Genomic DNA, 16,365 nt, shown 5'->3' on the forward strand with positions numbered 1-16,365 from the left:
AGTCTTCTCCAACACCACAGTTCAAAAGCATCAATTTTTCGGTGCTCAGCTTTCTTCACATCCAACTCTCACATCCATACATGACTACTGGAAAAACCATAGCCTTGACTAGACAGACCTTTGTTGACAAAGTAATTCCTCTACTTTTTAATATGTTGTCTATGTTGGTCATAACTTTCCTTCCAAGGAGTAAGCGTCTTTTAATTTCATGGCTGCAATCACCATCTGCAGTGATTTGGGAGCCCCCAAAAATAAAGTCAGCCACTCTTTCCACTGTTTCGCCATCTATTTGCCATGAAGGGATGGGACCAGATGCCATGATCTTAGTTTTCTGAATTTGAGCTTTAAGCCAACTTTTTCACTCTCTTTATTTTCATCAATAGGCTTTTTAGTTCTTCTTTATTTTCTGCCATAAGGGTAGTGTCATCTGAATATCTTAGATTATTGATATTTCTCCCAGAAATCTTGATTCCAGCTTGTGCTTCTTCCAGCCCAGCATTTCTCATGATGTACTCTGCATATAAGTTCAATAAGCAGGGTGACAATATACAGCCTTGACATACTCCTTTTCCTATTTGGAACCAGTCTGTTGTTTCATGTCCAGTTCTAACTGTTGCTTCCTGACTTGCATATAGGTTTCTCAAGAGGCAGGTCAGGTGGTCTGGTATTCCCATCTCTTATAGAATTTTCCACAATTTATTGTGATCCATACAGTCAAAGGCTTTGGCATAGTCAATAAAGCAGAAATAGATGCTTTTCTGACACTCTCTTGCTTTTTCAATGATCCAGTAGATGCTGGCAATTTGATCTCTTGTTCCTCTGCCTTTTCTGAAACCAGCTTGAACATCTGGTTCATAGGTCATGTATTGCTGAAGCCTGACTTGGAATATTTTGAGCATTACTTAATAATACCTCGTGATTCAGTGCAATTCCTATCATAACCAAAAAATCTTTTTTGCAGTAACAGAAAAATCCATGCTAAAATTCATAAGGAATCTCAAGGACTCTAAATTGTCAAAACAATCTAGAAAAGAAGATTGGGAGTCTCATACCTCCTGATTATAAAAAATATTATGCAAATCTATGGTAATGACAGCCCCAGCATTGAAATAAAGATGGATGATGGACTAATGGAGTAAAACAGATAGTTTAGAAATAAATCTTCCTATATGTATTTAGATAATTTTCAACAAGTGTCCCAAGCATTTTATGGGGAAAAGAAATTATAATAAGTGTTTAAAAGGCAATCACCAAAAAACAGAAATGGTATGATTCCACTTACATGAGGCACTTAAAGCAGTAAAATTCATAGGCAGAAAATAGCAGTGAGCGAAAATGAAGGATTTTGTTTAATGGCTGTGGAATTTCAGTTTGGAAAGTTGAAAAAGTTTTGGAGATGGATGGTGGTGATGTTTGCATAACAATGCAAATTAACTTAGTGCTACTCTGAAATGGTAAAAATTGTAAATTTTGTTATGCATATTTCACCACAATTTTTAAAGTAAATATAAGAATTAAGGTGACCTCATTAACTGGTTTATGATGTGAACATAAACTATAGCACAATAGCCCAAAGTATATGCAAAGATCATTGGCTTCAAATAAACCAAGGTAATCTTTCTAATCAATAGCAAATTGACAAATAGTCAATCAATAGTAAAACTACTAAATTAAAATCTCTATTTTTAATATTTACTTTGTATTGGAATATAGTTGATTAACAATGTGTTAGTTCAGGTGTACAGCAAGGTGATTCAGGTATACACGTATATGTATCTATCCTTTTCCAAATTCTTTTCCCGTTTAGGTTACTACAGGATGTTGAGCAGAGCTTCCTGTACTACACAGTAGGTCCTTGCTTGATGTCAATTTTAAATATAGTAGTCTGTATATGCTAATTCTGAAGTTTTATCTGATTAATGCAACAAATATTGAGTACCTCCTGTGGGCCAGGCATTGTTTAAGTTCTCAGGATGAATCAATAAAGAAAGTAGACAAAAAAGAAGAAAAAGAAAGAAAGAAGGAGAAAGAAGGAACAAAAACACAAACTCTTTATTTTGGAGTTTCAAACTCAGATTTTAAAAGCAAGTTAGCAAACACTGTTGAAGGATTTTGTGCTCCTCCGGACTTCAGATTGTCTGGTTTTGCAGAGGAAAGATGAGATTTTACAATAGGAAACTTCCTTGCCTACAAAGCAATGAGAATTTGCACTACAGATTAGACCAAAACTCCACCTTGCAAATAGAGGTACCAAAGTTACTGATGAAACACTGAGTGGGATGGGTTTACCCTCAAAGTGACAGGAAATAATTTATGCTACATGGATCAGCGATATCTTAAATAGAAGTTGCAGTGAGTCATAATAAAACAGGTTGGTGCAAACATTATTGTGGTTTCAGACTGTGACTATTAAATCAACATATTAATAAGTAGGCTCAAACATCTTTATTAATCAAAATAGGAACCATTGCAATCAACACATTTTTGCCAATGAGAAATACATTTATTTATTCCTGTATGTAAAAATCTGGACTTGGGGAGTCCATAAACTCTTGGAAAGCATTTTCTGCCTCCTACTGGTTGTGGAAGTGTTTTTCCTGCAAAAGTCGTTGAAGGGATATGCTTGAAGAAGTGGTAGTCAGTTGGCAAGAGGTCAGGCTGAATATGGCAGATGAGGTAAAACTTAGACCAGTTCATTCAACTTTTGAAAAATTGTATGTGTGAGGTGCACTCGGTCATTATCCTGGAGAAGAACTGGGACCCTTCTGTTGACCAATACCAGCTGTAGGCATTGCAGTTTTTGGTGCATCCCATTGATTTGCTGGGACTTCTCTAGTGGTTCAGACAGTAAAGAATCTGCCTGCAATGCAGAAGACCCAGGTTCAATCCCTGGGTTGAGAAGATACCCTGGAGAAGGGAATAGCAACCCACTCCAGTATTCTTGCCTCAAGAATCCCATGGACAGGGGAACCTGGCAGGCTACAGTCCTTGGGATTGCAGAGTTGGACAGAGCTGAGCGACTTTCATTTCATTTCACTTCACTTCATTGATTTGCTGAGCATACTTCTCAGATGTAATGATTTCACTGGGATTCAGAAAGCTGTAGTGAATCAGAGCAGAAGCAGACCAACAGTGACCATGATTTTTTTTTTTTTTTTTTTTTTTTTTTTTTGGTGCAAGTTTGGCTTTGGGAAGTGCTTTGGAGCTTCTTTTTAGTCCAGCCACTGAGCTGGTTGTTGCCAGTTGTCATATAAAATTCACTTTTTGTCACAGGTCACAATTTGATGGAGAAATGGTTCATTGTTGTTGTACAGAGTAAGAGAAGATGACACTTTGAAGCAACAATTTTTTATTATTGGTCAGTTGATAAAGCACCCAAGTATTGAAGTTTTTCACCTTTCCAGTTTGCTTTAAACACTGAATGACAACAGAATGGTTGATTTTGATTCTTCCACAACTTCTTGTGTAATTATAAGAGGATCAGCTTTGATGATTGCTTTCAATTGATCTCTGTCAACTTCCAATGGCCAGCCACTAAGCTGCTTCTCCGCTGGAGGAGTTACCATTGGGCTCGTAATCTGTGGCTTTTAATTATTTACTTATTTTTCCTCCCTATTATGTTGCCCTCTATGCTTCCAAGGCTCGCCACAGACTCGGCAGTGAGAGTGTTTCCTGGTGTTTGGAAACTTTTCTCTTTTTAAGACTCCCTTCCTGGGATGGATATTATCTGCTTGATTTCTTTTTTATATATTTTTTTATTTATTATTATTATTATTTTTACTTTACAATATTGTATTGGTTTTGCCATACATCAACATGCATCCGCCACAGGTGTGCACGTGTTTCCCCATCCTGAACTCCCTCCAATACCATCCCTCTGGGTGATGAAACTGGAGCCTATTATACAGAGTGAAGTAAGCCAGAAAGAAAAACACCAATACAGTATACTAACACATATATATATGGAATTTAGAAAGATGGTAACAACAACCCTGTATGCGAGACAGCAAAAGAGACACATAGAACAGTCTTTTGGACTCTGTTGGGGGGGGATGATTTGGGAGAATAGCATTGAAATATGTATAATATCATATAAGAAATGAATCGCCAGTCCAGGTTTGATGCAGGATATAGGATGCTTGGGGCTGGTGCACTGGGATGACCCAGAGGGATGGTATGGGGAGGATTGGGAACACATGTACACCTGTGGCAGATTCATGTTGATGTATGGCAAACCAATACAATATAGTCAAGTAAAAAAAATAAAATAATTAAAATTAAAAAAAGAAATAGCAAAAAAAAATTCTATGCCTAGGAACTCATAATTGCACAATTCAAAAGCATATTTATTGGAAAACTATTTCTCATAGAGATGTTTAGGAACCAAATGAAGAGGAATGGACATGTCAATTTTAGTATAAATCTATACAGAGTATTGTGTAGCTTAAGAAAAGTTAAGAGATATTATGAATTGATAATAGAAATATTTTTCATATGTCAGATACCAAAAGCAAGTGTTACATATATAGAAAGAAGCAAATATACATTGGTTAATATATTGTGTTTCAAAGATTATTGGTGGTAGTGGTTTAGTCGCTAAGTCTTATCTGACTCTGTGCAACCCCATGAACTATAACCCACCAGGTTCCTCTCTCCATGTGATTTCCCAAGCAAGAATACTAGAGTGGGTTGCCATTTCCTCCTGCAGGAGATCTTGAATCAGGGATCGGAATCAGAGATCGAAACCAGGTCTCCCATGTTGCAGGCAGGTTCTTTACTGACTGAGCCAACAATTAAGCCATCAATTAAGAAACAAATTTAGGGCTAAATTCTGAGCATGAGGACTAGAAAATACTGAGAGAAAAATAGGAAATTTATTTGACATTGCATCCCAGTTTACTTGGTTTTCCTTTATACTATTTATTAATATCTTTTTTCAATTTCAATTTTTCTTATAAAGTTAAAGCATTAAGTTAAACATTTTGTAAATAATTCAACTTAAATATAGTAAAGAAAGCAACTTATATAGAATTAAATATAAAAAATTGTATACATAAAAATGTTCCAATTAAATGACACAAATCTATATAAAAAGTATCCTGTCTCTAAAAGAGACTAAAAAAGATAAATACATGAATTTATTAAATTTCAGAGTGACTATATAATAGTTAAAATTCTATATAAAAAGTTTAAAAGTTAACTATATATAAACCTAAAAATCAGTAAAACTCATAATAATTTCTTAATTCATTTTTTAATGATATAATTTAATAAATTTTTTAACTTTTATTTTTTTCTAAAAATTATTTTATTGAAATATTACTTATTTACAATATTGTATTAATTTCTACTGTATAACAAAGCTTTTCTGTTAAATACTGTTCTTGATATTTAGTCATATCCAGCTCTTCATGAACCCATGCACTGCAGTGCACCAAGCTTCCTTGTCCTTCACTATCTCCCAGACTTTGCTCAAATTCATGGCCATTGAGCTGGTGATGCCATCCAGCCATCTCATCCTCTGTCACCCCCTTCTCCACCTGTGCTCAATCTTTCCCAGCATCAGGGATTTTTCCAATGAGTCAACTCTTCCCATCAGGTGGCCAAACTATTGGAGCTTCAGCTTTAGCATCAGTCATTCCAATGAATAGTCAGGGTTGACTTCTCTTAGGATTGACTAGTATGACCTCCTCCCATTTCAAAGGACTCTCAAGAGTCTTCTGCAGCACCACAGTTTAAAAGCATCAATTCTTCTGTGTTCAGCCTTCTGTATGGTCCATGTCTCACATCCAGATATGACTATCGGAAAAACTATGCATTGACCTATGGACTTCTTTTGGCAAAGTGATGTCTCTATTTTTTAATATATATTACTAATTCCTAGATATATAGGCATTACCTCTTTCTAGGTACAGTAATAAACAAGAAATTATAGACCTTATATCCTAATAGGTAGGTAAACTGTTAATAACAGCATGGCTGTATTAATTGCAAACATTCATATAATTATCATAAAGTCTCTGAAGAAAGGAAAATCAGAATCAAATTTTAAAATTACTTTTGTAATCTAAGTAAATGAACCCCAATGTCAAATGGCTCCCTTCATGGTAGATGATGCACTTATTTACTATCAGATATGGTGTTCCTTTTCCAGAGCTTCTTCATAGCAGTAGTCAACTCAGAATTTCTTAGACTGTAGATTAATGGGTTCATCATGGGGGCTATGACTGTATAGAACACACTCACAGATTTGTCAATGGGGAAGGTCTTAGCAGGTCTTGCCTTAATGAAAATACAGGGAACAAAGAAGCAGACAACCACAGTGATGTGGGAACCACAGGTCTGGAGGGCTTTCCGCCTCCCTTCCTGACTCAGGTTCTTCAGAGAGTGCAGGATGACTCCATAGGAGACAAGCAAGAACAGAAACACTATAGTGCAGATCAGCCCCCCATTGGATGCAACTAAGAGGTCAGTGACACAGGTGTCAGTACAGGCGAGTTTCAATAAAGGGTACATGTCACACGTATAGTAATCAATGACATTTGGGCCACAGAATGGGAGCCCATAAATAGTGCTAAGTGGAATTATTGAGTGCAGAAAACCTCCAAACCAGGACATCACCAGCAGCACAACACACACCCTCTGCCTCATGATCACCAAGTAATGCAAGGACTTACAGATGGCCACATAGCAGTCATAGGCCATCACCAGCAGAAGGAAGACCCCTGATCCAGCAAAAAGGTGCTCTGCAAACAGCTGGGTCATGCAAGATTCAAAGGATATGTTTCCCCCCCTGCCCCAAAGAATAAGTCTGAAATCAATCTGGGGGTAATAGAAGAAGAATAAGTGACATCCATAAATGATAAGCTAGCAAGAAAAAAGTACGTCGGTGAGTTCAGGGTCTTAATGACAGTCACAGTAATGATAATGAGAAAGTTGCCCAGTTCAGTCAAAATGTGAAAGACCAGGAACATAACAAAAAGGTCTTTTTCTCCTTTGGATTCTTTGTGAGGCCCAAGAGGACATATTGCTCCTTGGTTCCATCTAGTCCTTACAAGAGCTGAGTTTGTGTATTAGAAGCAGTTTGCATATAAAACAAGGTGGGGGGCAGGGAGAATTAAATGTTTAATTTTTAAATTTATCCATTCAAGAGAAGAATGTGAATGGCATACATTTTGGGTCCAATATGTCAAGGACATTCTAATTACCAGCTTGAAAAAGCCATAGAACCCTACCCTCAGTGATGTGACACATAATAAGGAATCAGGCAATTCCAGCCATTGCGTGAATATTCACACAGTGCTAAGAGTCACAGCATAGGTGCATATCAAACTAGAATCAGAGAAGACTTCCCAACGGAGTCAATGCTTCAGCTGAGTTTTGTTTTTTTGTTTTTTGTTTTAATGAGAGGATAAAAAAAGATGGGAAGAGAATTGTATGAAAAGGAGCATCGTTTATAAAGTCACAAATGTGTAACACCTCTTAAGGTAATTTGCATAATCAATGTGAGTAGACAAAACTATGAATACAAGATCCCTGTCTTGAATTGTCTCAGACCTCATTGATACGTCTTAGGTCTTCAGGTGGATATTTCCCTTTTCCCGACCAATAAATGCTGCAGCAGTCTAATTTTGTGTCTCCAGCCCTTCTCTCTCGCTTAATTTTCAAATTTGTATGTGCAACATCTCTAGTTTTTGACATCCAGTTGACTGGCAATTTAGTATTTATAAAACTAGCTTTTAAATTTTCCATGAAAAACATAAGCAGTTCCTATACAAAATTTAAAGAGGCGTTCCCTATTTATCTCATTAAATACTATCATTTTCCATGCTATTGTCCTGACAAAAAAATTGCCGTCCTCTGCACTTGATACTGTCATAAAGCTTTATTAAATCCTGTTGTCTCTACTTTCAAAATATATCACTAATTTTTCATTCCCTTCTTAATTTTTTCCTGGTCTGCTGCAGTACCCTCCTACCAAGTTTGTTTGTGTTTATTCTCCAAAAATTGATTCTCCTAAAGCAGCTCAAATTGTCTTTTTAAGTTTTATTCTGATGATATCACTCTATTGCTCAAAACTGCTACAGTATATTCCAATTATGCACTCATAGTCTAATGTATCACATTTAATATTTACAATAATAAGAAATGCAATTGCCATTTTATAATTGAAGAATCTAATACTCAGAACATATCATTTATTTTCCCAAAATCACACATTTCTAAGTGATATATCTAGAACTGAATGTACATTTGTTTGACTTCAAAGTAATTTGGTTTCTTACATAAAGAAAGTCATACAACTGTGAGCCTGGTTCTCATTATTTTCTGTTAGTCTTACCTTGTGGAGGTTTGTTCAGAATCTAAGGATGATTTGAAGTTATTCATAAGCACTTGAAATTGTTTTTCATCCAGTTTGATGACAGAGGCCAAATGCTGCCTTATTACTTGAGTTTATTTCATTTGGCAGTCTGTCCTTTTTCTCCACTGAGTCTTCTGATTATTCAGAAGTTCATTTTTATATAAAATATAGATTATTTGAAAGGAGTTCCATGGCACACAGAAAAAAATAGTTTATCAGGAAATGTATCAAAATGACCAGCAAATCCTCCGTATTCATAGAAAACATAGATATCAACTAGCCATTTCCTAGGGAAGTTTTTCACAACTTATTTCCTACTAACATAAAAACGAAAAATAGCATTTGGATGTTTAGCTCTTCTCACCCTCATGTTAACATGGACAGACTAGTTGACTTCAGATTTCGAAAGACTGATGCGATTTTTCTGTCATGCTTTAAGTGTAAGAAATGACCTCCTGAAAAATGCATGACAGTCACTAAGTGGATAGCATCTTCTCCCTGTTAAGGGTGAGATTATGGAATATTTCATCCCTTCCAGCTGAATTTATCATGGAGTCTTGGAATTGGAATGTGTCCAAGACTGATTCTTGCTTTAATTAATACACTGGAATTTTCCACAAAGTTGTTAAAGAACATCTATAGGTAAAGATATTATTAGACCAAATTTCATACTAAATATCATAATGGTGCAACATGGAAAAATAGCTTTAGAATCATTATGAGACAACTGCCAATCAAGAATAAAATCACCCCAATCATTTTGTCCCAGTGAACTTCTTTGTTATATATTTCCTGCACCTCTCAGAGGAAGATTTTCCATTCTTCTATTTACTACTCAATATTCTCAGCTTGGAAATAAGTACTTCATGATCCAAGCCACATTAAGCTCCCAGTCTTGCTTTTTCTGACTGTATAGAGAAAAAAAAATTCTTAAATTTTAAATTTAAATTAAATTTTAATTTTAAAAATTCTTAAATAGAAGAAGGTAAGGAAACCACAGGATCACTCAGTTATGACCTAAATCAAATCGCTTATGATTATACAGTGGACATGAAAAATAGATTCAAAGGATTAGATCTGATAGAGTGCCTGAAGAATTATGGACAGAGGTTCATGACACTGTACAGGAGGCAGTGATCAAGACCATCCCCAAGAAAAAGAAATGCAAAAAAAAAAAAAGGCAAAATGGTTGTCTAAGGAGGCCTTACAAATAACTGAGTAAAGAAGAGCAGCTAAAAGCAAAGGAGAAAAGGAAAGATATACCTATTAGAATGCAGAGTTCCAAAGGATAGCAAGGAGAGATAAGAAAGCCTTCTTCAGTGATCAAAGCAAAGAAGTAGAAGAAAGCAATAGAATGGGAAAGACTAGAGATCTCTTCAAGAAAATTAGAGATACCAAGGGAGTATTTCATGCAAAGATGGGCACAATAAAGGACAGAAATGGTATGGACCTAACAGAGTCAGAAGAGATTAAGAAGAGGTGGCAAGAATACACAGAAGAACTATACAAAAATGATCTTCATGACCCAGATAATCATGATGATTTTGTGATCACTCACCTAGAGCCAGACATCCTGGAATGCGAAGTCAAGTGGGCACAACAAACTGTGGGAAATTCTTAACAGATGGGAATGCCAGACCATCTTACGGGTCTCCTTAGAAATCTGTATGCAGCTCAAGAAGTAACAGCTGAAACCGGACACGGAACAATGAACTGGGTCAAACTGCAAAAGTAGTGAGTCAAGGCTGTATATTGTCACTCTGTTTATTTACCTTAAATGCAGAGTACACCATGCGAAATGCTGGGTTGGATGAAGCACAAGCTGGAATCAAGATTGCCGGGAGAAATATCAGTAACCTCAGATATGTAGATGACACCACCCTTATGGCAGAAAGCAAAAAATTAAAGAGCCTCTTGATGATAGTGAAAGAGAAAAGGGAAAAAGCTGGCTATAGCTCAACATTCAGAAAACAAAGGTCATGGCATTCGGTCACATCACTTCATGGCAAATATATTAGGAAACAATGGAAACAATGACAGACTTTATTTTCCTGGGCTCCAAAATCACTGCAGATGGTGACTGCAGCCATGAAATCAAAAGACACTTGCTTCTTGGAAGAAAAACTATGACCAACCTAGACAGCATATTAAAAAGCAGAGACATTACTTTGCAAAGGTCCACCCAGTCAAAGCTATGGTTTTTCCAATAGTCATATATGGATGTGAGAGTTGGACTATAAAGAAAGCTGAGCGCAGAAGAACTGATGCCTTTGAACTATGGTGTTAGAGAAGACTCTTGAGAGTTCCTTGAACTGCACAGAGATCCAGTCCATCCTAAAGGAAATAAATCCTGAATATTAATTGGAAGGACTGAGGCTGAAGCTCCAGTACTTTGGCCACCTGATGTGAAGAACTGACTCATTTGAAATGATCCTGATGCTGGGAAATATTCAAGGCGGGAGGAGAAGGGGACAGAGGATGAGATGGTTGAATGGTATCACCAACTTGACAGACATGAATTTGAGTGAGCTTTGGGATATGTTGATGGACAATGAAGGCTGGATTGCTACAGTCCACGGGGTGGCAATGAGTTGGACATGACTGAATAACTGAACTGAACTGAACTTATTCTCAGCTTAAAATTTTGTTAGAGATATAAAATTATATCAGAAAACACAACTAAATGTGTTAGCATTTTAGAGATAACAGCTAATTATTTATCCAATTATTAATTTTTAAAAGGTTAGTACACCTGTATTATGCCAGCATTGTACATTGAGTGAGGGCCCAGCAATTTCTAAAATCGGTTGGAAAATCATGCAAAATTTTTCTCCTGCATGGATGTTATTTATTTATGATTCAGATAATAAAGAAAGAAACGGTTTAATAAAGTAGTTTTATTCTTTTCACTACTTATAAGTTAAGAAGTAGGGTAGTGTGACAGAAAATAAGAGGGAAAATTCTACTATGGATAATGCAACCAGAGATGATTTTTCTTAAAAGGATATGTTTAAGATGAGATTGAAAGGATAGAAAACAAATACCATCAGAAGCACTGTTACAGAAATGATACCAAGGAACAAAGCAGAACAGATTCAGAGACACAGAGAACAAACTTATGGTTGTCAGTGGAGAACAATGTGGGAGAGATAGTTGGGAAGACTGAGATCTACATGTTCAAACCACTTCATTTAAAGTGGATAACCAACAGGGTCCCACTGTACAGCACGGGAAGCTCTGTTCAGTGTTATGTGGCAGCCCAAAAGGGAAAGGAGTTAGGGGAGAATGGATGCGTGGTTCCATGAGGGGGTCCGCTTGCTGTCCACCTGAAGCCATCACAGCACTGCTCACGGCTGTGCCTTCATTTTCAGTCACTTCAGTCACGTCCAGTTTCTTAAGAACCATGGACTATAGCCCACCAGGCTCCTCTGTCCACGGCATTATCCAGGCAAGATACTAGAATGGGTTGCCATGTCGTCAAGGAATCTTCCTAACCCAGGCATTGAACCCTTGTCTTCTGAGTCCCCTGCATTGCAGGTGCATTCTTTACCACTGAGTCACTGGTGACACTCATTAATTGGCTATACACCAATATAAAATAGAAAGGTTTTCATAAAGAAGCACTATTACAGAAAGTAAAACTAAATTTAAAAAGTGAGATAATAATATTATCTTACTCTCAGAGTTGACAGGAGCTATACTTAGAAAACTCTACAATTTTCACAAGAATTTGTATGGCAATACTATGGTAAAAGGGGCTTGTGAGAGTGCCCTCTTCATCCATATTTTAATGGGGAAGTTTTCAATCTTTCAAAGTTGAGGATGATGTTAGCTGTGATCTTTAAATATATGAACTTTATTATGTCAAGGTACACTCCTTCTATTTCCAATTTGTTGAGATTTTATGTGAAATGGTGTCAAATATCTATACCATCATGAACAACCCAGGAGAAATAAAGAAAATAATTCCACCTACAAGCATGTCATAAAGAATAAAATAGTTAAGAAAAAACATAACCAAAGAGACAAAAATCGTGTAAACTGAAAATTGCAATATGTTACTCAGAGAACACACACCCATATATGGAAAGAATTTTATGAATTGGGTTATTTAATAGCATTAAGATGTTAATATGACTGTAAGTGACCTACAGATTCAGTGCAATCCTTATCAAAACCCTAAAATGTTTTTGGCAGAAATAGAAAAATTCATGCCAAGACTCATATGGAATCTCAAGGATTTTCCAAGTCAATCTTGAAAAGAAAAGAAAAAGTGGTCAGTCTGGTATTTCCTGATTCTGCAATATTACACAAAACAATGGTAGTCACAGCACCAGTTTTGGAATAAAGACAGACAACAAACCAATGGAATTAAGAGAGTCTAGAAGTACACCTTTTATATGTGCTTAGATAATTTTCAACAAGGGTGCCAATGGCATTTAATGGGGAAAGGATATTACACTGAGTGAAAAAAGGCAATCAAAAAAAAAAAAAATGATTCCACTTTACATGAGGCACTTAAAGTAGTCAAGTTCACAGAAAGTAGAATGGTGATTGCCTGGGGCTCACTGCGTGGAAAAGGGAAATCTTATTTAATAGCTGTGGAATTTCAGTTTGGGAAGCTGGAAATGTTCTGCCAATGATAGACAGTGATATCATTTGCATAACAGGGTGAATTAATGCCACTTTAATATGGTTAAAATTAAAAATTTTGTTATGTATATTTGACCACAATTTTTAAAATAAGTTTAAGAACTAAGGTAATAGGAGATTTCCCGGTGGCTCGGTGGTAAAGAATCTGCCTGCAATGCAGGAGACTCAGGAGACACGGGCTCAATTTCTGGGTTGGGAAGATCCCCTGGAGGAGGGCGTGGCAACCTACTCCAGTATTCTTGCCTGGAGAACCCCATGGACAGAAGAGTCTGGTGGGCAACTGTCCACAAAGACTCAGACTACACTGAAGAGACTTGGCATGAACATACACCACTTCTGAGGATCCTGGAGCAAAAAAGCAGAGTCTGGAGAAAAGTAGGGTACTGTGCATGCCCCCTGCACACAATACCACCAAAGGAGTTGTTTGTCCTTCCTACCCGCCGCTGCAGTGGGGACCCCAACAAAGTCTTGCCTGAATTTCTTGTCTGGTCTCTAATCAATTTCTATTGATTAAGGAGGTCAAGAACCCTGGGTAGTAACAAGGACACCAGCCCAGAAACTCTGGGACCTTTAACCACTCAGACAACACAAGCTCTGGGGCCCCTGGGCCCGCAGCCAGGGACGCTGGGACTTGGCTCTACCACCAGTGGGCTAGCCCTAGCCCGAGATCCTGGTCTCACCCACCAGTGGGCAAGCATCAGCCCAGGACCCACTGAGCCAAAGCCCCACCCACCAGACCATGGCCCTGATGCCAGCCCAGTCAATCCCAGCCCACTCACCAGCAGGCCAGCTCCACCCAGGACACCCTGGCCTGACCATTCTACCAACCAGCAAAATGACACCAGCTCCAGGACACCTTGCTCTGTGACTAGCCAGAAAGATATCAATTATGTGTACAATAGCCAAAAGTGTCATTTCTTTATTAGACAATTATTTCATAAAAATCAGCATGGAAAGGATCAACAATTAAATGAATAGATAAAAGAGAGTAACAGACAATTCTAGGGGGAAAAAAATACAAATTATATCAAAGAAGTGAAAAGATGTCCAAACCCAATTATATCAAAAGGACTTGTGGTAAATTATAAAACCAAATTTCAATTAAATTTCATCTGATTATCATATGCCATCAGTATTTATCAGGACTGATTTTGAGAATGTGGACAAAAATATTCTCACAGACTGTGGACAGGAGTGTAGCTCTTTGTACAACTTCAAAGATGGCAGTAGCTATGACCATCAATATTTTAAATAAATGTATTACCTGAGCATTGATTCAGACACAACACATATATCAACAACTTCACTTCCAGGAGCTCATACTTGCACACATTCAAAAACATATTTTTATTGCAAAATTACTTTTCATAGAAAAAGTTTAGGAACAACATGAAAAAGAATGGAAACTATTTCAGTGTGTCTCTATAAAGGAGTATGATGTAGTATGGGAAAAATTAAGGATTAGATCTAAATGGACTGCTAGGAAAATACTTCACAGATGTTACTAAAAAAGCAAAGTTTACCTACACAGGAAAAAAAATACATGTCTTTAAATATAATTGCTTTTACATAGATTATTACCAGATGGATCTTAAGAAATAGAGTGTCCCTGCAGAAGTGGACTAGAAAATATATTGAGAGATAAATAGGAAATGTATTCTACACTTTCTCCCATGTTGTATGATTTGCACTTTTACTATTTATTATTATCTATTTCACTTCAATTGTTTAAAAAACTTAGGGTTACATGAAAAGTTTTGTGTATAATGCAACTGAAATTTTATAAAGAACACAGAGTATAGAGCATTAAATACTTTAAACAGCATAATAAAAATAACTTAAAAGACAAGAATCTAACTAAAAATAAATACTGTCTGGAAAAATTAAAAAGAAAAAATGCATAAATTGGTTAAAAATCGGTGTAACTATATAAAATTTCCTCACTAATCTGTTACATGATATTGGCTCCTTCAATATAAGCCTTTTACATCTTTCTAGGTATAGTGATAACAAAATATTACTGACCTTACATTCGACTATGGAGAAGAACTATTCATGTTATTAACAGCACAGTTGCATAGTTATAGTATAACTTTTTATATTATAATTATAAATTCTTTGAAGAAAAAGAAATCAGCTGCAGATTTGAGAAAGCTACTGAATTCCGAGGAAGTGGTCTCTGATGTCAAATGACCCCCTTCATGGTGGATGATGCACTTTTTTACCATAAAATGCCATGTTCCTTCTCCAAAGCTTATTCATGGCATTTGTCATCTCTGAGTTTCTCAGAGTGTAGATTAATGGATTCAGCATGGGGGTTATGACTGTATAAAACACACTTAATGATTTGTCAATAGGGAAGGTCTTAGCAGGTCTCACATACATGAAAATGCAGGGAACGAAGAAGCAGACAACCACAGTGATGTGGGAACCACAGGTCTGGAGGGCTTTCCGCCTCCCTTCCTGACTCAGGTTCTTCAGAGAGTGCAGGATGACTCCATAGGAGACGAGCAAGAGCAGAAACACTATAGTGCAGATCAGTCCTCCATTCGCTGCTACTAAGAGGCCAATGACATAAGTGTCAGTACAGACGAGTTCCAATAAGGGGTACATGTCACACATATAGTGATCAATGATATTGGGGCCACAAAATGGGAGCCCAAAAATAGTGCTAAGTTGAACAATTGAGTGCAGAAAACCTCCAACCCAGGACAGCACCAGCAGCACAACACACACCCATTGCCTCATGATCAGCAAGTAATGCAAGGGCTTGCAGATGGCCACATAGCGGTCATAGGCCATCACCAGCAGAAGGAAGACCTCTGATCCACCAAAGAAATGCTCTGTAAACAGCTGGGTCATACAGGATTCGAAGGATATGGTATTTTTCCCCACGAACAAGCTTGAAATCAGTTTGGGAGAAATAGATGAGGAATAAATGACATCCATAAATGATAAGCTAGCAAGGAAAAAGTACATCGGTGAGTTCAGGGTCTTACTAAATGTTACAGTCACCACAATAAGCATGTTGCCCAACATGGTCAAAATGTAGAAGAACAAGAACAGAACCAAAAGGACTTTCTGCTCCTTGGGATTCTGTGTGAGGCCCAGGAGGACAAAGTGAGTCACATTGCTTCTTGGTTCCATCTATTCCTTATAGGTGCTGACTTCAGATATGAGGAACAGTTTACCTATCAATCAAATCAAAAAATTAAAAACACCTTTACATGGCTTATAAGCTTAATGTACTTTATTCATTCAGTGTGTTAAACCTGACATTAGGATCATGAAGTCAAACCAGAATGTTCCCCTATTCTCAGTGATTAGACGTATAATGAGGGGTCAGGCCA

The 16,365-nt window shown here is 37.0% G+C and overlaps 1 protein-coding gene and 1 pseudogene across 1 annotated transcript; both read right to left on the bottom strand.

Annotated features, from left to right (window-relative positions):
• Positions 1–6,120: 6,120 nt before the first annotated feature.
• Positions 6,121–11,767, bottom strand: LOC102414112 (annotated as a pseudogene).
• Positions 11,768–15,214: 3,447 nt separating this feature from the next.
• LOC102391653 (olfactory receptor 4A47-like) lies at positions 15,215–16,162 on the bottom strand. The gene has a single exon (XM_006057418.4). It carries the CDS (start codon positions 16,160–16,162, stop codon positions 15,215–15,217), a length of 948 nt encoding a protein of 315 aa, XP_006057480.3.
• Positions 16,163–16,365: the final 203 nt, after the last annotated feature.

Source organism: Bubalus bubalis, chromosome 16 (assembly GCF_019923935.1).
Source record: "Bubalus bubalis isolate 160015118507 breed Murrah chromosome 16, NDDB_SH_1, whole genome shotgun sequence".
Taxonomy (NCBI): Eukaryota; Metazoa; Chordata; class Mammalia; order Artiodactyla; family Bovidae; genus Bubalus; species Bubalus bubalis.

Excerpts from the sequence above, each read along its gene's own strand:
- LOC102391653 (XM_006057418.4), bottom strand. The coding sequence starts at position 16,162 with ATGGAACCAAGAAGCAATGTGACTCACTTTGTCCTCCTGGGCCTCACA.